General features: G+C 41.2%; 1 protein-coding gene across 4 annotated transcripts in view; it reads right to left on the bottom strand.

The window, feature by feature from the left end:
- NFIC (nuclear factor I C) overlaps positions 1–22,449 on the bottom strand; it is a 131,362-nt gene that overhangs the window by 17,531 nt on the left and 91,382 nt on the right. For all 4 annotated transcript variants that reach the window (XM_063455912.1, XM_063455911.1, XM_063455914.1 and 1 more), the window contains one exon: positions 18,379–18,464. In XM_063455912.1, the coding sequence (XP_063311982.1) occupies positions 18,379–18,464 (86 nt within the window). The remainder of the gene's footprint in view (positions 1–18,378; positions 18,465–22,449) is intronic.

Raw genomic sequence — 22,449 nt, 5'->3', positions numbered from 1 at the left:
ATGTTTTGTTCCAAATTCATGATATTTTAATTGAACTTTGCTTTCCTCTGTTGTTGCAGAGTTACTTTACTGATCATTTTTTGACTACTAGGACCAAACATTATCCATGAACCTGCACCCATCTGGACTACTGACAGACGTGCATTGTTTCCCTCTAAAGTGACATTCCCAGGAACATTTGGTGATCATTTGTTCAATCTATGTTGGGTTCAAGAAAGTGAACTTGACGATAAGAAAGCAGTCTTGGGTGACAAGCATGTTTTCTGTGGCATAGTGGTAGGTTTAACACGATATGGCCATATGGTGGAACTTAATCACCATATTGGTTTGCCGAGATAGGTGATTTTAAACAGCCTTGAAAAGTTTTAAACTGTTTTTTGTGCGTGTGCACTGTTCCTTAATCTGTATTTTGTATATCTTTTGAGAAATGCGTGTTTAGGGTGCATCACCAATTCCCTTTTTTCTTTGTTTATTTGGAATACAAACCAGGTTCCTATTGGGCTAAGCACCCAACCATCGACTATGGGTGACTCTTTGGAGATGACCACAGGAAAGCATAAATTATGGAGAGTTTCTTGAAGCAGTTTAAGCAGTAAGTATTGCAGTTGGCATGTTAGTCTCCCATGTTAACATTAATGTAGGAACCAAGGATATCGAGGTCCTTTGACGTAGTGGTGGGCTTAACACAATATGACAAAATGGTGTAACTGAATCTCCATATTTGTTTGCTGGGATAGGTGATTTTATGTAGTCTTCTAAAGTTGAAAACTGTATTTTTTTGTGCGCGTGCTTCCTTAATCTGTATTTTGTACATGTTTTCTAAGATGTCTGGATATAAGCAAATTAAGTTAGCAGCCAGGGTGTGAATGAAAGGAAAGCAACTTTAACGTGCCTGGAACATAACACAACAACATTTATAGTTGTAAGGTGATTTAAGAGTATAATGGAAAAATAAACTTAAATGCAACAATCTCAACCTCAACAGGATTTAAGGAGGTTACTTTAGAAGTGGGAGTTCATATAATAGGAGTTTAGTTGTCCTTGGGTATGAAACTGGTTTAAAAATATTTACTTAGTAAGAATGCAAAGTGGATTTACTTTTGAAATCTCACTGTAGTCAATAATCCTGTAAACGTTATTATCTAATACATCACCAATGACCTTAAATTACTAGAGAAGCCTTTGCTGCTCAGAAAATCTATGTCCTATATGTGTATACCCTACTGAAACAAAAAGAAAGAACAAAAAAACAACAACAACGATATTTATAAGCCCTACTGCAAAGTTGTATTCTTTTTATAGACTTCTTGGTCTTGCTTTTATACACAGACCCGTACTAAAGACCAGGACTGAGACATTTTCTACAACACCGGAGATCTACTAAAAGCAAACTCCAGTAGCCATGTAACTGTCTTCCCAACAGACAAACAATTTTCAATCCAAAACAATCTCAGATGGTCCACAAAAAAAATATCCTAATTTCAATCAATGACTGATTTTGATCTTCTATATTGTGTATAAAATGCCTTAAATTTCAGTCTTTCTAACAGGATAACTGGTGCTTCCGTTGTCACAGTATTATAACTCTAAGTCTATCTGCATTTTATTATAGTCACAGTAAAACGTCATCAGAAAGACATGAAAAACAGTAAGCAAATGATTCCATCATACGACAACATGACTATATGTGAAAGGAATAGTTTGTAAATCTACAGATTTGCCATATGAAGCCTCTGTAGATATTTATGTCTACGTTGAAGAAAAAAATGTTACACTAAAGAGAGCATATAAGATTTCTGATATATTATAATATTAGGAAAAATAAAGTTATACATAGAAATAGAAATGGAGTTAGAGCCAAACAGAAAAGCCTTCTAGAAATTTAGACTTTGATACTAAAGAAAGACCAATGAATGTAACACATAAAAAAAGATTACATAATAAAAACACAGGGGTAAATTACTATCTAGTGTTTATAAGTAAGGTCTACAACTCAGATGGCCTGTTGTTGTGAGCTGTCAACTGCTTGGCGCTCCTGTTGCCATGGCGCCCTGTCCGGCCACACAGCTCGTACACAGCTCCAAATGTTTTCTTATGGGAAAGCATTGCATTGGCTGAGATTGTCTACATTGATGATCTCAGCCATAGTGGCAGAGCTTTCCTAATGGCGCTGCGAGGGCTAAAAGGTAAGCAAACGGTAGTACAGATAGATTAAAACTATAGCGTTAGAAATACATGTTTGTATTTATAGTGCTATAGTGTTCATTTAGAAAGTGTTACAGTGGAACAAACACATAGCAAAAGGGACAAATAGGCCTTGGCCTCAAACACCCAGGAGGAGATTTACCAAAGTGTTCTTTCCTAACAGGTGGTCTAAACCCCTAAAAGTCACCATGGAAACAGCAGGCACATACCATTGGTCACTCCTTCCCTTTTATAATGTTGCACCATGTTTGTAGAGCAGATGACTAATAAATCTCCAACATGGAATCTTGGAAAATCCTTGATCTCTAAAAGGTTAAGAAAAGTCGTACAGTGACCAGCCACAACATTAAAACCACCCGCCTAATATTGTTCGGCCAAAACAGCTCTGATGCGTCGAGGCATGGACTTCACAAGACCTCTGAATGTGTCCTGTGGTATCTGGAACCAAGACATTAGGGGCATGTCATTTAAGTCCTCCATGGATCTGGGGAAATTGGAGCCCAAGGCAACACCTTGAACTCTTTGTCATGTCCATCAGACCATTCCGAAACAATTATTACAGTGTGGCAGGGTGCATTATCCTGCTGAAAGAGGCCACGGCCATCAGGGAACACCATTACCAGGAAGGGGTGTACATGGTTTGCAACAATCTCTAGGTAGGTTCTATGTGTCAAAGTAACATCCATATGAATACCAGGGTCCAAGGTTTCCCAGTAGAATATTGGTCAGAGCACAACACTGCCTCCGCTGGCCTGCCTTCTTCCCATAGTGCATCCTGCTGCCATCTCTTCACCAGGCAAACAATGCACACACACCTGCCCATCCACTTGATCTAAAAGAAAGCGTGATTCATCAGACCAGGCAACCTGCTTCCATTGCTCCATGGTCCAGGCTGACACTCACGTCTCCATTGAAGGCGTTTTTGGTAGTGCGCAAGGGTCATCATGGGCACTCTGCCCATCTGCAGCTACACAGCCCCTTATGCAGCAAACTGCTTTTTTCCAACACATGGAATTTAAGAACTGACTGTTCACTTGCTGCCCGATATATCCCACCCTTCTGCCATTGTAACAGTATAAGCAATGTTTTTTGCTTCATCTGTCAGTGGTTTTAATGTTGTGGCTGAACAGTGTACATTCATATGGGTACATATACAAATGTACATATCATACCTCATACATAAATATGTAGACACACACATTCACATACATTTACAGACACACCCGAACAGGCCCGGACTGGCCATCGGGCATACCGGGCAAATGCCCGGTGGGCCGCGATGGCCGTGGGGCCGAGGCCGGCAGGGGAGATCACAGGATCTCCCCTGCCAGCCCCTGCAGGGCCAGCGCAATCCGAGCGCCGGCCCTGTTGTGTGTCTCCATGGGCCGGTGGGGAGATCAAAGATCTCCCTCACCGGCCCACAGGCACTGTCAAGGGCGGCCGCTGGCTGGGGAGTGTGGGAGGGAGGAGAGGACCGGCGGAGCTCTAACCAGCAGCTCCGCCGGGTCCTCTCGCGAGGTCTGAGCGTTGCCACTGGACCACCAGAGAAGGATGACAGCATGGCACCCCACCCACAGGCAGAACGGACCCCCCCCCCCCCCTCCCAGGATAACGGTAAGAAGGGAGGGGGGGGATATAACTTTTTTTTTTATTATTAATAAAAAAAAATACTTACGTTTAAATAAAAACATCACACTAACAGCCCCCTCACACACACATCACCCCCAGACACACACACAGCACCCCGACACACACAGCACCCCCAGACACACACAGCACTGGGGGTGCTGTGTGTGTCTGGGGGTGCTGTGTGTGTCTGGGGGTGCTGTGTGTGTGTGTCTGGGTGCTGTGTGTGTGTGTCTGGGGGTGCTGTGTTTGTGTCTGGGTGCTGTGTGTGTGTCTGGGGGTGCTGTGTGTGTGTCTGGGTGCTGTGTGTGTGTCTGGGTGCTGTGTGTGTGGCTGGGGGTGATGTGTGTGTGAGGGGGCTGTTAGTGTGATTTTTTATTTAATAAAAAAAAATACTTACATTTAAATAAAAAAATCACACTAACAGCCCCCTCACACACACACATCACCCCGAGACCCACACAGCACCCCCAGACACACACACATCACCCCCAGACACACACACAGCACCCCCAGACACACACAGCACCCCCAGACACACACACAGCACCCCCAGACACACACAGCACCCCCAGACACACACAGCACCCCGACTCAAACACAGCACCCCGACACAAACACAGCACCCCAACACACACACACAGCACCCCCAGACACACACAGCACCCCCAGACACACACACACAGCACCCCCAGACACACACAGCACCCAGACACACACACAGCACCCCCAGACACACACAACACCCCCAGACACACACAACACTCCCAGACACACGCAGCACCCCCAGACACACACATCACCCCCAGACACACACACAGCACCGCCAGACACACACACAGCACCCCCAGACACACACACAGCACCCCCAGACACACACATCACCCCCAGACACACACATCACCCCCAGACACACACATCCAGCACCCCCAGACACACACACAGCACCCCCAGACACACACACACAGCACCCCCAGACACACACACACAGCACCCAAACACACACACAGTCCCCAAACACACACACCGCACCCAGACACACCCAGTGCACCCAGACACACACAGCACCCTCAGACACACAGCACACATCACCTTCAGACACACACAGCACCCTCACTCACACACAGCGCACCCAGACACACCGCACACATCACCTTCAGACACACACAGCACCCTCACTCACACACAGCACCCTCAGACAGACAGCACCCTCGCTCACAAACTGTCAGGATTCACACCGAGACCTCCAGACTGCCAGACGGGGTCGCCCCTTTTTTGCCCGAAGAGGGATTTGAACCTGTATACTTGGCAGTTCTGAACCTGCTCTTTAACCTCTGAGCCATTTCAGGACTTGGGATAACTCCTGTTTTATCTTGTATTGCCTGCTGCACTAAGGGGCTGGACTTCACCTGGCTCAGACCTGTCGATCACTCTCCAGCTGAACCTGATATACTAATCATCAAGGTATAAGACACTGCTCCTCCCTAAGGGCAGTGTCAGTTCAATGACTCTGGTTAGAGAGTTGCTACTCCACGTGCTAAGTATTCTCCTGACCTTGGATTGTGACTCGTATCTCCTGAATTCTGGCATCCTTTGACCTTGGCTTGTTACTCGTATCCCCTGATTTCCGGCACCCTCTGACCATTGGCTTACCTACGACTATTCTCCTGGATTTCCTTGTCTGTACTGCGACTACAAGCATTCAGCTGCACAGCCCCCGTGCACAGATTCACAGGCCAGGTGAGTTCTACCTTGACCACCTCGGCCTGTGTCTAATTGCAAGGGTGAGCTTTTATCTCTGCATGTTGGACTCCCAGCAAGGTAAGCCTGACATATTGAACTGACCCTTATGGAGTCCACAGAGATAATGCTCACCTCACTTGCTCAGCAAGTGTCCAGCCTGACCCAGACTGTTTCGGAACTGCAGCAAGAACTTTTATCTCTTAAAGGCACAGTACGCCCAGTTCCAGAACCGTTTGTTGTGATGCCTGACCGCTTTGATGGTTCCCGTACCTCCTTCACAGCATTCAGACTGGATTGTGAACTTCTTTTTGCTCTCAAGCCTAAAACTTACAACAGTGACTTTGTCAAGGTCCGTTCGGCCATCAACTTACTTGTCGGACGGATCAAGGAGTGGGCATACCGGAAGCTACAGGAGAAAAGCACTGTCTTGGACAGTTGGGAGTCATTTATGTCCGCAATGGACTCTCAGAGCTCTACCTCCAGGAAAGCTACTCCCAAGCCTGCTCCATCTAACCGCAGATCGCTGTTACCTAAAGAAAAGGACTCCTACCAAGTCCCCATAAGGTCACAACGCAAACCCTCCTCCAGTAAACCTCCTTGTACCCCTGTTTTCCCTCAAGCTAGCTATGAAACTCCAATGGACATGGAGGAACCGCCTTGTGACCCTGGTTTTCCTCTAGCTAGCTGTGAATCTCCAGTGGACAGGGAGGAACCCATGGAGATAGGCTTCGTCCGCTCTAAAACAAGACTGCCATCTAGAGAAAGAGATCGAAGGAGGGCGCGTTGTCTCTGTTTTTATTGTGGTGAAGAAGGGCACTTTATCTCTCACTGCCCTATTCGCCCAACTCGGCCTGAACCTCTTCAAGTGGGTACAATTCAGCTGCACCCTGTTATTCCGGCAACACGACCTAAAAAATGTCAAAGGTGCTGTCGGATATTTCCACGTTCCGTGATGCAGAAGAGTACCCAGACTACGATGGCTGCTGATGCCAGTGGATCTCAAGACCACAAGAAATCACCACTTCCAGAAAACTCACCTATGGGAAATAGTTCAGATAATATGGTTCGTGGGACTAAGTTTATTTCCGCCTGCACCAGGTCTCTGAATGACCCAGACCTTTCTCCACCAGTACCCGACACTGATACCCCAAAGTATCGGGGGACTGAGGGACTCCGCTCTGGATACTTTGATTACAAGGACTTCCTCAGTGATACGGAGTCCGAAGACGAGGAATACAGTTCCCAAAAGAAACCTGTTGACGCCCAGAGTGCGTTCTTAAGGGGAGGGTACTGTCAGGATTCACACCGAGACCTCCAGACTGCCAGACGGGGTCGCCCCTTTTTTGCCCGAAGAGGGATTTGAACCTGTATACTTGGCAGTTCTGAACCTGCTCTTTAACCTCTGAGCCATTTCAGGACTTGGGATAACTCCTGTTTTATCTTGTATTGCCTGCTGCACTAAGGGGCTGGACTTCACCTGGCTCAGACCTGTCGATCACTCTCCAGCTGAACCTGATATACTAATCATCAAGGTATAAGACACTGCTCCTCCCTAAGGGCAGTGTCAGTTCAATGACTCTGGTTAGAGAGTTGCTACTCCACGTGCTAAGTATTCTCCTGACCTTGGATTGTGACTCGTATCTCCTGAATTCTGGCATCCTTTGACCTTGGCTTGTTACTCGTATCCCCTGATTTCCGGCACCCTCTGACCATTGGCTTACCTACGACTATTCTCCTGGATTTCCTTGTCTGTACTGCGACTACAAGCATTCAGCTGCACAGCCCCCGTGCACAGATTCACAGGCCAGGTGAGTTCTACCTTGACCACCTCGGCCTGTGTCTAATTGCAAGGGTGAGCTTTTATCTCTGCATGTTGGACTCCCAGCAAGGTAAGCCTGACACAAACACATATATATATATATTATATAAAATAACCCTCAGTGAGTTAACAGACAAAGAAAATTAGAAACCTAGAATGTGATGGCAGATAAAAACACCCTCACACACAGCACTCCTCTTACATACACACACACTGCGCCTCTCACACATACAATACGTCCAAATATATATATATATATATATATATATATATACACACACACCACTACACACATTACGCTCCAGATACACGCTAGATCCCTTACCCTATATGTACTCTTAATCCTCTATATACACACACACACACACAAACAGAATCTCCTATACACACTCTTGGTCCTTTACACACTAGATCTCCTACACACACACACACTGCACCACCTACACACACACACTACATTCCTTGTCAGCAAACACATACAACATTCTCTAAACACACCCTCTCTACAACCCCTACACACACTACGTCACCTATACACACACTACAGCCCGTATGCACACACTCGCTACATCCCCTATAACACTATGCCCCCTATACACACACTCTCTACAGCCCCTAGCCACACATATTACACCACAAACACAAATTAAATTGACCTATTTACACAATACCACACCACACTCTACACACACGCAATCCCACATGCATCATACACTTTCCTGGCCCTTTTGTCCTCTGGTATCTCACCTGTGGAGACACCAGAGACAATTTAAAAGCAAACACAGCGCAAGCATGTTATTAAATTTGCTTGCGCTGCGCAGAACAAATACAGGGCCTTTTTCTAATGCCAGAGCTCTTCAGCGGGGCTCTGTGTATTGAACCAACATGCTCACTTTGAGAGGGGGCGTGATTGTCATAAGTGATGCCAAAACACACCCTCTCTGGCCCCGCCCCCTTCTTAGGGGGCCGCTCTGATTGAAAAATGCCCGGGCCTAATTTCTTTCCCAGTCCGGCCCTGCACCCGAACATACACATTCACATACATACAGGGTTATTTACTAAAGTGACAATTGTCATTGAATTGTATTCAAGTGAAGTCAAAATAAATGTATAATTTAAGGCCAAAATAGCTAGAACCAGAAACATAGCGGACTTAAAAAATATTTCCAGTTTGTTTTCTTGGTTTTAAATCTGAAAATTAGTTTTCACTTTGAATTTCTGACTATGCTCACTTTTGTGAATAGCCAAGTCAGATAAGAACTAAAATGCACCATCCATCACTAACATCACATACAGAAATTCTCATATATACATAAACACACATCATTACGCAAACATACACACTATCACACACACATTCATAAACATGCATTGGCAGTCAGGCACGTGATAATAGGCACAGAGTCACACACACACTCACAGATTGTTTATGTATAGCAAGGTTTAGATACTGGTTTAGTAGGATTAAAGATTTAAAAAATAACAGGTAAAAATCTCTGATCCCCAACATGTCAAGTACGGTATATTGCAGAGCATGCTTTGGGTGCTCAAAGTGGATGGGGATGATAGGTAAAAGGGAATGGGAGGCTAGGTGGAGGTATGTAATACGGTAGGTTGGTAAGTGTACATGAATTAAAAGTGAGATGGGTTAATTGTATTGGGGTTCAGTTGAGGGTATATGACAAGCTAGGTGGGTATTAATGAATTGGCAGTCATGTGTGGGCTATATGACAGGGTGTAAGTGAATTGTATTGAGGAGGTTCATGTAACATGGTGGCTCATACGTTAAGTGTTTAATGAAAACAATATTCACATCTGGAAGGGCTCACTTTCTGAGATAGCAGCAAACAGCATTGGTAAGAGCTCCTCAAAAGTAGGTGAGCATGGCTTACCAAATTTTTTTTTTTAATCACCAAAACTGTGCCCCTCACCATTGTGATGCTGGTGCAACATCAAAAATACTGAGCATTTTCACTGCCAACCTCTGCTGCCCTTGGCTGTGCCCCTGTTGTCTCCTTTATGATTGAACTTGCAAGGCATCCTGTGCAGTCGCATAACTCTCAAACCCCAAAGGCCAGCCCAGCCCATAGCTTGTCCTATGTTGATGGAATTTTCTGAAGTTGTTGGACACCATACACTATGTGTCATCTATATATAAAGACTTGTTTATTTAGTCTCTCTGCAGAACTCTTGAAAGTTATGGTCAAATGAACTACTGCAGCCCACCCATTATTCTAGAGTCAATGTGTGCCATCATGATTTGGTCTTTCTCATCAATTATTCATCTGTACAAGTCAGAAATTGCTTGGCAGAAAAAAAACTGCAATTTTTGACAAACTTAAGCTGTTGGTAGATCTTCCCAAACTCTGATGTAACCAGGAGACATAAAACATCAAGAGTGTACCTGAGTCTGAAGTTTTCTCTATTAAACTAAAAAACAAACATAATTTTGGGGAAAAAATAATATATATAAACTGCATAAACGACCATAAAAAGCAACAATGCTTACATTTTATCAAATGAATTTATATGCGGAAACAACCTTGACAATCAGCATTGTAAATACAAATTAATGAACAATGCACACACAAAAATACCGTATTGAAAAGGGCTACTTAAAGTCACCTATCCTAGCAAACATATATGGGTATTCAGTAAAAAATACAGCTAAAACTGGTTCTGTGTGTGTGCACTGTTCCTTAATCTGGATTTTGTATACATTTTGGTCTTCACAGCAGGACCCCTGCTGAGAAATGCATGTTTTGCCCCCCCAATTCCCTTTTTTCTATGAGTTGTAAATCTGCTACTTGGCTCAAATGCACAAATATCTATCCGATCTAAGTCTTTGATACATCTGAAAAAGATATACAGCACAATTTGTATGAGTAACTACTATCAAAGGGCAGCATGTTCAGACATGTACTAACCCAAGAACAGGTTATCAGGTAAGGACCTGACAACCAAAAACAGGCTGATATACTAAAGCCAAGGCTTGTGGCAGATGTCCAAAGGTGGTTAAGAGAGACAAAGTCAACCACGGGAAATGTGAATAGAAGAGGCATAGACCAGAAATAAAATAATAATGTTGGGGAGAACAAAAGGAATGCCTAGTGCAAGAATATTTTTAACAACCGAGCACTGCTTGGAGTGTGAAAGAAGTTTTGAACCTCAATTTGGCAGCCTCCCATAAATAGTTCTTTCTCACTTGAGAACATGTACCCTGCGCCAGGACAAGAACTTTTCCAAAGATATGAACATGACCCTTTTAATGCTTGTACAATACAGAAAGGAAACAATTAAGCAATGACTAATTCAGCAAATGCCTGAATGTACAAAGGCAAAATGTGACCTTGGGTTGGTTTCAATGGTTTTAAGAGAAATGGATCAGTAATTTTAACTAAGATTCAATGTTTGTTTTACAAAAATATATATTCTGCTATACACACACACCTGACCTCGTTCTCCTCTCCTTTTAAGCAAAATATCGTTATTAACTAGTGAGAATTGCTTAGAATTCAAAGTAAATTCAAACTGAATTTAAAAATGTAATGAAATTTGGAAAACAGTCTGAATTCACTTTTAATTCCTGGCAATTCTTGCTTTAGTGAATAACCCGTAGGTAGTTTTGCACATGTGTATTCAAATATAAAATAAGGATTAGTGTCTAAAAATCATAAGAATATCAATGTTCGTTTTGCCCAGAGGACAATGGTAAACTGTCACAAAAATGAATGTGACCACGTAGAGAGCTGATCTGCTTACTGCTATTCAGCTGGGTGTACTCCCCATCAACGAGAAAAGAACTGTGAGGGCATTAGTTAAAATAAATGTGAAGATGATGGTTGGCCATTGAGTTAGTCCTGAGTTGATATTATTAGTAGTCTCAGGTGGCCTGTCAGAATAAGGCAATATTACAGGGAGCACACAGGACAAAAGTTAATTTGTTGACAAACCATATTCCAATCTCTCTGTAGTGCAATAGATTTTGTCTTAAATTATATATAAATTGACTGTAATGAACACCAGGGAAGGCTAGCTATATTTTATTGTAATTAGCCAAATGAGTGCCGTTCTGTTAGGAGTATTATGTACAATTAATAAGAAAGCTATTGGTATTTAATTTTACTTTAAATACGTGTTAAATTCACGGGTCTGGCTGTCTTACTGGTTTAGAAGCAACCGTATATTGTAGTAATCGCATACTAACTGTATGATGCTGTTTGGACGGTTTTACTATTAAAATAATATCGCTGAGAATTACAATTATTCAGTAATGCTGCACACTCAGAAACGTAGTGATTTCACAATGCTGGTCTGATTATGTTTGTAATTACAGTGTGGGTACAGAGTACAGCAGAGTGACTCACATTTTAAACTCTATATTTTTGAAGTTCAGCAATTTACTCTGTAACCTTTATGGAAAATTCCTAAATAAAACACAGACACTGGAAATGTTTTGTGTTTAGCAACTCTGACAGGACCAGATTAAGGTTGAAGGTCCAAGCCATCTCATTGCAACAAGCCTAAGAAGAAAGGAGAGAGGAAAAATATAACCACTTCTACATAATTCTTTCAGCCAATCAAAGCATTCCTATGTTACTTATGAGTTACTTATGAGTTACTTATCGGATATCATTATATTGTGGAGCTCCACGCACCAGAGACATCACACAGCTCATCATACTTTCATACAATAGAACAGTGGGATTGACTGCAGCCCAAAGAAAACCAGGGAGCAATGGACTACCGTACATTTGCCATTACAAAAACTCAGTCGAACAGCTGCTTGCAGTAGCTGACACATCACAGGCAAGCCATGACCATACTGTACATATTATTTTTGGACAGTTGACGTCCATTAGCCATATAGTTCTATGGCTGATATTCTGACGAGTAGTAAGCTCATAACAAGTAACTTATAGCAGGAAACATACTTCCCCAGTCACATGAATCAGGAAGAAAAGTAGTTGATCAATGAAAGCAGAGGTGGTTTATGGCATGACTGAGTGTGGGTCACATTCACACAAGGATTAACCCTGCCTGCTGTAAACATAACAGTTTCAGAGAAACTGCTATGTTTACATTAGGGTTAATCCAGCCTCTAGTGGCTGTCTCATTGACAGCCGCTAGAGTCGCTACCGCGCTTCTCACTCTGATTTTCACAGTAAGAAGATGCCAGCGTCCATAGGAAAGCATTGAGAATGCTTTCCTATGGACCTGCTGAATGCGCGCGCGGCTCTTGCCACGCATGCGCATGCGCATTCAGCCGATGACGACCGAAGGAGGAAGAGAGTCCCCAGCACAGAGGGAGCCCTCGCTGGAGAAAGGTAAGAATTTAACCCCTTCCGCCCGGCGGGAGAGGGACCCAGAGGGTGAGGGGGACCCAAGGACCCTATAGAGCCAGGAAAATGAGTATGTTTTCCTGGCACTATAGTGGTCCTTTAAGCAAATTACTTAACATCTATCATGCAGTATAGACAATTAAATTTGTGCATGTGGAAAGTGGATTTATAGTTTAACCTTGATGTCTGTGAAGTGTTAATCTGTATCGTGTATGTGTGTATAAATAACAATGAAAAGGGAAATTGATGTATGTATGTGTTGGGAACTCTGTGTGGCTTCCTTTGGCCGCATTGAGCAAAGAGGAAATGTCTGAGCCACACATCAAATATATAATATAGTTAACGTATATAAGTAATAAAACTTTAAAAGCCCCTTTCTTAATTTTGATCTTCTAGTAGATCATCTTAATTTTGATCTACCAGATTAGGGAGCTATCTACTAAACACACACACACACGTATATACATATGCACACATAACCACAGATACACACACACACACACACAATCACAGACCTATACACACAATCACAGATATACACACACACAATCACAGACATACACACACACATAATCACAGACCTATACACACAAAACATACACACACACACACACAAACACACACACAATCACAGACAATCACTAGCAAACATACACAAAAATCACATTCATACACATTTAGTAATCAAGAGGTCCACCCAGCCTCCCTACCTTGCTCTGGGAGAGTTGGAATGGATCACCGGTCCCTGGTGGCTGGCAGTTGCTGCTGGGCTGGGATCACTGTGCTCTTCCTGCACAAGTCCCTTGCGTGTCCTGTAGTGATGCCGATGCTGGGATGACGTCACAGCCCGGCTGCCGGCTCACTGCAAGACGCGTGAGGGAGCTCTGCAGTAAAAGCACAATAAGTAATTGTCTCCCTTGCCACCTGACAGCTTGGACAGCAAATAGGCCCACATTACTAGCGGTTCCGGGCCACAAGTTGGGCACGTCTGGTGTTAAGGGAATTTGGTAAATGTATGTGTCAGGAACTGGGATTATATGTTTGTGTGTGTGTGTGTAAAGGGACTTTGGAATGTATTTTGAAAGTGAATTGCTTGTTAATGGATTATTTACAAGCAAGTCTCGTGTGCAAAACAGGGACCTTTTATAATGAAAAATCTGGGTCAAATTCTGGCTAATTTGGAGCTATTAGTGCAAAATCCAGACATTATTAAACATTGTGAACAATGTCCGGATTTTGCTGTTCGATGGCCACACACTAAATCACATGGCTTTGTCACCATTCGGTACAGGGCCATTTAGACTTTAGTGAATAAATCTGATGCTTTCCTCACTTATTCCAAAGAATTATGGACCAATTTCAGTGGTCACATGGCGTTACATACTGTATGTCGTTGCTAATCTGTTTGGTAGCGTTAACATGGTTAAGACTGGACAAAAGACCTTCCCAAAGTCCAGACGGTACTTCTCTTTCTGCAATTCTTTTCCTGAAACAGATCTTGCTGCTAACAATGCTCAATAGTCCATTAGAAGACGCCAGGTGATTAGGTTATATAACTGGTAAAGGCTAGTTGTGATAGGAAACCTCTTCAAAAAATGTAGTCCCAATTTTACCCAATTTGCACATTTTCACAAACCTATTACAGACCTGTTAAAAACAAGAAATGTTGATGCTGAAGTGGACACCAGTGGTAGAACAAGTGTTAAAAGCACCAAAAGATGTTCTACATGTTAACCCTTTGCGGTCCTATGTCAGAATATATCCAACAAAATATTTTACCTCTCGCAGTCCAATGTCGGATTCTCCCTGGAGAGTACTGCCAATCCTCCATGCCGGGTGCTCCGAATATGGGCAACGCTCACAAGCTGGGAGGTCCCGACACGGAGAATCAGCGGTACTCTCCAGGAAATATCCAACATTGGACCGCAAGAGGTAAAATATTTTGTAGGATATAATCCGACATAGGACCGCCAAAGTTAAAGCTGAGTTAGCTATGCAACATTTTCCAAAAGAGTTTATCATGCAGAACAATTATGCATTTGGTATTGCTTTGAGGACAATAGTGTTCTAATAAGTTTGTGATGTTGCACCTCATTCACTATATCAGCAACAAGTAAGAATCACAGTAGGAAAAAAAATACACTATGCTAGAAAATCTTTGTCTTGCTATCAAATGGGCACTGGAGATTTTAAAGTACTGTTTATTAGGCATGATCACTGATCATGCATCTCACACATGCTGAAACAAACTAGGGAAAAGGATATTTATTGATTTCTCTATTGACTACCGATAAGGATTTAAACTTGGGAAGGATGATAGTCTTTTCAGAGTACAAGGCTTAAAGGAACACTATAGGCTCAGGAACACAAACATTGTTGAAAATACTATCTAGCCCACCTCCCCCCTTTGCCTCCCTAAATATAGTAAATCTTACCTTTATTCCAGTCTGCTGGTGGTGGCCCTGCCCCTGATCTGCTTCCTTGGCATGTTCAGGTGAGTGCAGCCCCTTGATTTCATATATATATATATATATATATATATATATATATATATATATATATATATATATATATATATATTTATTTATTTGGGAGTATAGCCAAATCCTTGGTTTTGCACCCCTCCCTGTCACAGGTGCCTCATCCCAGGTCCCTATTTAGCCTTGTACTGCAGAGAGCCCCAGATGGATTTTTTTTACCCCAAGACATTAGGCTGTTAGAGTACAACCTGCCAAAGATGAGGTACATTGACGTTGTGGCAGGCTTATGCAATGTATGATCATATAATGTAACCAAACCCCCATTATTCTTGCCTAGATTAGGTGTTTTTTAAAAAAACTAATAAAATCTGTCAGCATTGAAGTTGTTGTTTAGTGGATAAGTGAGTGTGCTGGATCTTGTGTATCATCAGAAGTAATCATCCAGGCCAATCACAAAGCTTTTCCATAGGATTGGCTGAGATTGTCAATTCTGATGATCTCAGCCAAGGAAACGGGCCTGAGGGGCGAAGCTAAATGTCGCCTTGGCCAATCAGCATCTTCTTGTAGAGATGCATTGAATCAATGCATCTATATCAGGAAAGCTCAGTGTCTCCATGTAGAGAATGTAGCTACATCACAAAATGTCAACATATTACAAAATATTTTCTTACTATGAAATCTTTTTAAAAGTGTATTCAAAAATATGAAATAATTTAAAAAGCTTATCAAACAATGTTAAATCAAGACAAAGTAATTTAGCATGAATTTTGTATTGGATAAACCGTCTGATGGATAATCTCCAACTAGTTCTGCAATTGCACCACAAATAGAAATCTACTAAACTACACCTGACGTGTGTCAAAAATAACATGGATTTCAATTAAATTAATTTAAACCTTGTATTTATAATTCACTACCAAATAATTGCCCGATAACCCTGTAGTTGTTTTGTTCAGTAAGAGTCTTGGTGACTTCTAGATAAACTGGGTTGAAGAACTGATCATAGAAAAGGCTGCTGCATTATTATATATCAATATTAAAGCTATGTATGACAATTAAACAAAAATATATATTTAGGGGAACATGCCCCTTCCCTCTAACCACTCTTTAATAATGACCATGGCCTAATTCAGGATGTCCATACACACATCACGATTCATTGCATGCTGAACAATTATTTTAAGTAAATTAACAAAGGCAGATTAGACTAATGAGCAAAATGACACAAGGTAATCTATACGTAGATAATCAGCCTGATGTGTTGCCTAAAGACATACTATTAACCTGTAAATAAACTTCGTAAATAACAATTGAAAATATACTCCCTGTTTATACAACTTTACAATGTCAACCAAATCAATCAGTTTGGTTACACCAGACCATAATGCATTCAAATTTTGTGACTGAATTTGTGTATTCAGTTGAGACAAAATAAAAACCAGGACAGAGCTAGGATTTGGGTCGATGGGTTGAAATTGGGGTTTTCCACTAACGCAAGAGAGTCATGGTAGCTCTCATTTTGTATTGTAATATTCTCAATGTAGGGAGGTTGACAGGGACACAGATTTTGCCAACCTTCCAAATCCAGGAGGTGTCCTCCTCAAGCTAAGTGTCCCCTATATTAAAAAAAATCCTACATCCACCTACAAATTTTGTTTATTTTTGTAGGTAGGGTCAATGAGTTTCCATATACTACATAGGGTGTTGATCATCCCACCAGCAGTGTATATTAGATAGATTTGTCACTGACACTACTTTTTGGGGGAGTTAGGGAGAGAGTCACAGTAATCTTGCTACAAGCAAGAGGTTAAGGAACCACTGACGTTATTCTTTAACCTAAGTCCCAATTCCACAGCCAAGCTGATAAAAAAGGAGTGGAGAAGCAGATGGAGGGAAGAAAAACAAGAGAAGAATATTGTACTGGGTTCCTCTGGTTCTTAAAGCATCCTGCATTCACTCATTTTAATAACCTTTAGCAATTCTATTGGGTGACAGAAACATCCAAAGCCAATACTAACTCTCAATTGTTTATGAAAGGTCCTGGACATCCCACTCAGTGTTTATTCACTTTTTACAACATGATTACTTCATATCATGCAGCAAGAGTACTTTTTTTCCTGATGATTGTTTGGGAATTGCTTGGGAATTCAGTCCTGAACAATCCATCATTATTCAGCCCCCTAAAAGACCTCTTGAACAGTTTTCTTGTACAAGAAGTGAGCTGAATATTAACAGCCAAATTTCATCCTCAGTTGGGAGTTTAGTGTATAACCCTTTCAGTATCTAGAAAAACCTTAGAAGTTTGTGCTGGACAATAACAGTATTTCCTATTACGTTGTGAGACATTCCACCATTAATTCGGAAAATAAGTGTATTAAAAAAAACATGTCATCAGGCAACATTATCCGGGGGTCTGATTGTGAAGGTACATGGTATAACGATGTCTTAGCACATTTGTCTCAGACTGCATTGTATATTTGTACACTTCAGTGGTTCTGTACAAAGTCACTGTAGCATATTTAGGGCAAAACTATACTTAGTATCCTTGAATTTATACATAAACAGTGTGCACAGACACAGAGTGATGCAAAGGCAACTCCATGGTCTACTGCTGCGGTTATTACTTACAGTTAGATATGTTATTATTTTAGTATTTGAGATAAATACTGTACAAATCACAATTTAGGAGGACAGTAAAGTTAAATTAATATTGTTTATTTTAAAGGCCAGCTACATTTCCAGCCCAATATGGAAAATGTTTATTTTAAAATTCATTGACACTAGAAGAAAAAAACAAAGTAATCTTTTTGAACTTTTTTTTTTTTTGCTTCTTGGCCCGTAAGGAGATTTAACAATCTCTTCTGGTTGGCACATTGTTTCTTTCTTTAGCAAAGAAGAACGTGATTTGTTTCTCCAGCAGGAACAGATCACTGTGGGTTCTACCTCAACATTCCAAGTTAGTTCTTCAAATTAGAGCAAAGATTGCCAGTGACCTGGCTGGAGAGCCTGAGATGTTTAATTAGAGCTGAATAAATTATATTAACTGCCTGAGAAAATCTACTTTACAATCGATAACACATTTTCTATTACTGCGTCCCATGAAGATCACACATAAAACAGTGTCACAAAGACCGACCCTAGTCTACATTATACTCGTTCTTACTTGTGCCTGATAAAGACTTCCAGGGTCGCGGGGCCCAAGTCCCACAAAGGATCGGTTGGCAGGTGGTGTGCCGGGGCCAGAATATGCTGTGAAGAAAAGAAGGTGAATACCCACTGTGGTTAAATAGAAATTATACGTTTTATATTTACAGAAAACACAATCAGTGACAATAAAGAGAGAGCTGTACAATAAACTGAAAAAATTATTAGCTGTCATACTACATTTTCCATCACAGCAGTACTCTTCCATCCTTGTCCAAAACTACTCTAAAAGGTACCGACTTTACACACCTAAAGTTATCAGCTAAGATAGGCTCCGCTTAGAAGCCCCTAGAGGCATGCATGACCTGAACAAGGATGTGGTTGACATTATCAGGCTACAGTGGTTTTGCTAAATATTTAATGTGGAAGATGATATTAGTGTCCTACAGCATATATATTTTATGTAATTCATGAGCTTATAATTCACTGCTGATATCAGCATTTCATACCTTTCAGTTTGCAATTATTATTCTTACAGAACTTGTGCTACATGTATTCACTTATTACTTATTAGTTAATTTTGTTTGTGTCCTCAGCGTAGGAACTAAATTGTCTTTGACGCTCACCTAAAACCCTATTTAAAACAAAACTACTCTGAAGGGGACTAGATTAAAGGGATACTATAGTGCCCGGAATACAAAGCTGTATTCCTGGCACTATAGCTCCATCTGCCTCCCCCTTTCCTTGTGCCCCTTCCCCCCTCTTCCCCCCCCCCCCCGCATGATGGTGGTAAATAAAGGGTTAAATTCCCCATTGAATCAACTCTTTCCCATGGGGAAATAGCTTACGATGAATGTCCTCATGCAGAGTGTGAGGACATCCAGCGTCAGTTACCGGATCAACGGTCCGTTAACATACAGGAAGAGCCTCAGGCAGACTTAGTGCTGCAATGTAAACATTGCAGTTTCTCTGGAACCGCAATGTTTTACATTGCAGCACTAAGTGCAATAGGGACACTGTGGCCAGATCATGTCAATGATCTGAAGTGGTCTGTGTACCTCTAGTGTCCCTTTATTATAGCCACAAAGTAACAAAAGTGCAGTCAGATGGCTATAATGCTGCCTTGGGAATGTGTTTGTTTAAAGTATGTATTGATACATTCATATGTACTATCACTTCTCCAAAATACAATCAGGGCTATTCCCTAAAGTGTGAATTGTTGGGAGTTCAACAAGGAACTGAAACTGGAAGATTAACCTACTGCTCTGACTGCTAAATTGAAACATATGTGGATGGGCAAGTAAAGACAAGTAGAACATTGCCTCTTTAACCCCTTAAGGACACATGACATGTGTGACATGTCATGATTCCCTTTTATTCCAGAAGTTTGGTCCTTAAGGGGTTAAATCACATTAGTGACTCAATTTGGAATCATATTTGTATGAAGTATAACTTCAAGAGTTGAATGGATGAGACACTTACAGCAAAAACATTGGTTTCTATGGATATATATACTGATGGTAATTTGATTTTCCTTTTCATAATAAATAGTAATATCCCTCCGTAATAAAATCCCTTCCTTTAATCCGAGCTGTAGAGCAACAGTTAATATTGTTCATTAATTCACCTACTTCAGTCATCCTTAATCAAAATAAACTTACCATTACTATCAAGTTATCCATTTTTCTTATTCAAATCTTCTACAATATCCCGTTGATCTCACTTTAACAGAATTTGAATCATTATGCACCCAATGAAACCCATCATATGGGGTATTTAGTGTCTGTGTCAATTACTACTTAATAATACCTCTACCCCATACTCAAATTTCAGGACTTGTAGGAACAAGAGTTAATTTGTTCTTTGAATGAATCTGGAAGGTGAGAAGTCTTTATTCTACAGCAAAATATAGGCTACAACATGTAATAATAAAGTAAATTAACTACAGGTGTCTTTTCTAATGATTCAGGACCCCAGAAATGAAGAATTGGTCTTCAGCTTAGATATCTTGAATATTCAGAGGCATGGCTTTGCTACCATTTTAAAATTGGACTTTGCTTGTTGTCCTTGACTTACACACATATCCTACATTCTTGCTGCTACTTCTCATATCTTTGCTCTCCCCTTCTATTTTTGCCCCCGACTATTTATTAGTGGACCCATTTTCTTCACAGATTGTAAGGTTGTTCATAGATAGCAATCTTGTTTGATCAAGGGCATCCTTCACCTCTTGTCTGTTGGTTTTTCTATGTCAATCAATTGTTTTCAAAATATCTCCATTCTATAATGGTGGAATGTTGCCACTATATAAATGTTAATAATAACCATAATTTATAACTATTCCCCACTACTCTTTCTACGATCATTATTTTGCTTATGAGGCCAACTACCTTTTCTCCACTCTTATCAACCATAATTGCAACAATTCAACATTATTTTAAACATGAGCATTTGCGCAGTCATACATTAAAATCGAGCACTCATTGCTTTAATGTGCATAGTATTTGTTAGTCTTACCTTTTCATTTAATTTAAACCCTGCTACCTTTATAATTTAATGAAAACAAGATTTACAAAAAAATTTAGGTAAAAGACATAAGAGACTAGACACTGATAGGGTAAAACATATAATTGTAACTTTTTTTTCTGCTGGGAAGGAAGTTATTCCAACAGGACACAATTAGCTTATCAACCACTAGGTGTCAGCAATGAGCAATCACAGAATGTTCATGCAAATACTAGAACATAAGCTCCAGGAATGTGAAGGGTTCCAATATGTGTCACATCTATCTATCTATCTATCTATCTATCTATCTATCAAAAAGCAGGTAATGTAATTCCTACTGAAAAAAAACAAAAAACAAAGTAAATGTTGGACTGCTTGGAACTTTAGTGCACACCTCCTTTCCGAATGGTAATAATGCCAACATACTAATATTGATAAGTGTAATAATAACAAACTAATAATACTTTTAGTTTTCACGTACGTACTGGTGTGGGAATCCTATTATTATGAATCTCAAATTAACCTGAGAAGATGATAGGTTGAGCTGACTTAACCAGGATTCAGACATACAATCTGAAACACGCTAAGCTCTTCACACTAAGTATAAGACTAACCCTAGTAGTAACTCGAGTGAGTATTGTCAAGAATTCAAAGATAATTTCAAATTTACAGGGTTACTCTTAGCTTCATGACATCTTCAGTGGAGTCTGTACAGTGTTTCGTTTTGGAACACTGCACACACAGAGTTTAACCCCTCTGCTAACTCCACCTATGCCAACCTCCATAGTACATTATTAACAAGTGGCTAATATCAGTTCTGTAAAGAATTGGGCTTCTGATGATCTGATTTCAGTACAGACAGCATGCTGGCAACAGACAACTAATAGTATCATCCGCCCTTACCCCCCTTTCACAGACCTCCCCTAAATCCATCCTGCCCATGCAGCTAGGCATGGCTGCCATCAGAAATTTTGTGGCCCCTAAAACAGCTCAATATCTGGACACCCGGGGGCCCACCTCCAAGCCTCCCCACAGGGCTTGCATCAATGTTAGCCCACAAGGATGCAGTTTGTGTAAAGTGGACACAGTGTGCGTTTATGTATGTATATATACACTGCTCAAAAAAATAAAGGGAACACAAAAATAACACATCCTAGATCTGAATGAATTAAATATTCTTCTGAAATACTTTGGTCTTTACATAGTTGAATGTGCTGACAACAAAATCACACAAAAATTAAAAAATGGAAATCAAAATTTTCAACCCATGGAGGTCTGGATTTGGAGTCACACTCAAAATTAAAGTGGAAAAACACACTACAGGCTGATCCAACGTTGATGTAATGTCCTTAAAACAAGTCAAAATGAGGCTCAGTAGTGTGTGTGTCCTCCACGTGCCTGTATGACCTCCCTACAATGCCTGTGCATGCTCCTGATGAGGTGGCGGATGGTCTCCTCAGGGATCTCCTCCCAGACCTGGACTAAAGCATCAGCCAACTCCTGGACAGTCTGTGGTGCAACGTGCCGTTGGTGGATGGAGCGAGACATAATGTCCCAGATGTGCTCAATTGGATTCAGGTCTGGG

This window comes from Pelobates fuscus, chromosome 5 (genome assembly GCF_036172605.1).
Source record: "Pelobates fuscus isolate aPelFus1 chromosome 5, aPelFus1.pri, whole genome shotgun sequence".
Taxonomy (NCBI): Eukaryota; Metazoa; Chordata; class Amphibia; order Anura; family Pelobatidae; genus Pelobates; species Pelobates fuscus.
This window is presented reverse-complemented; position numbering and strand designations above follow the sequence as displayed.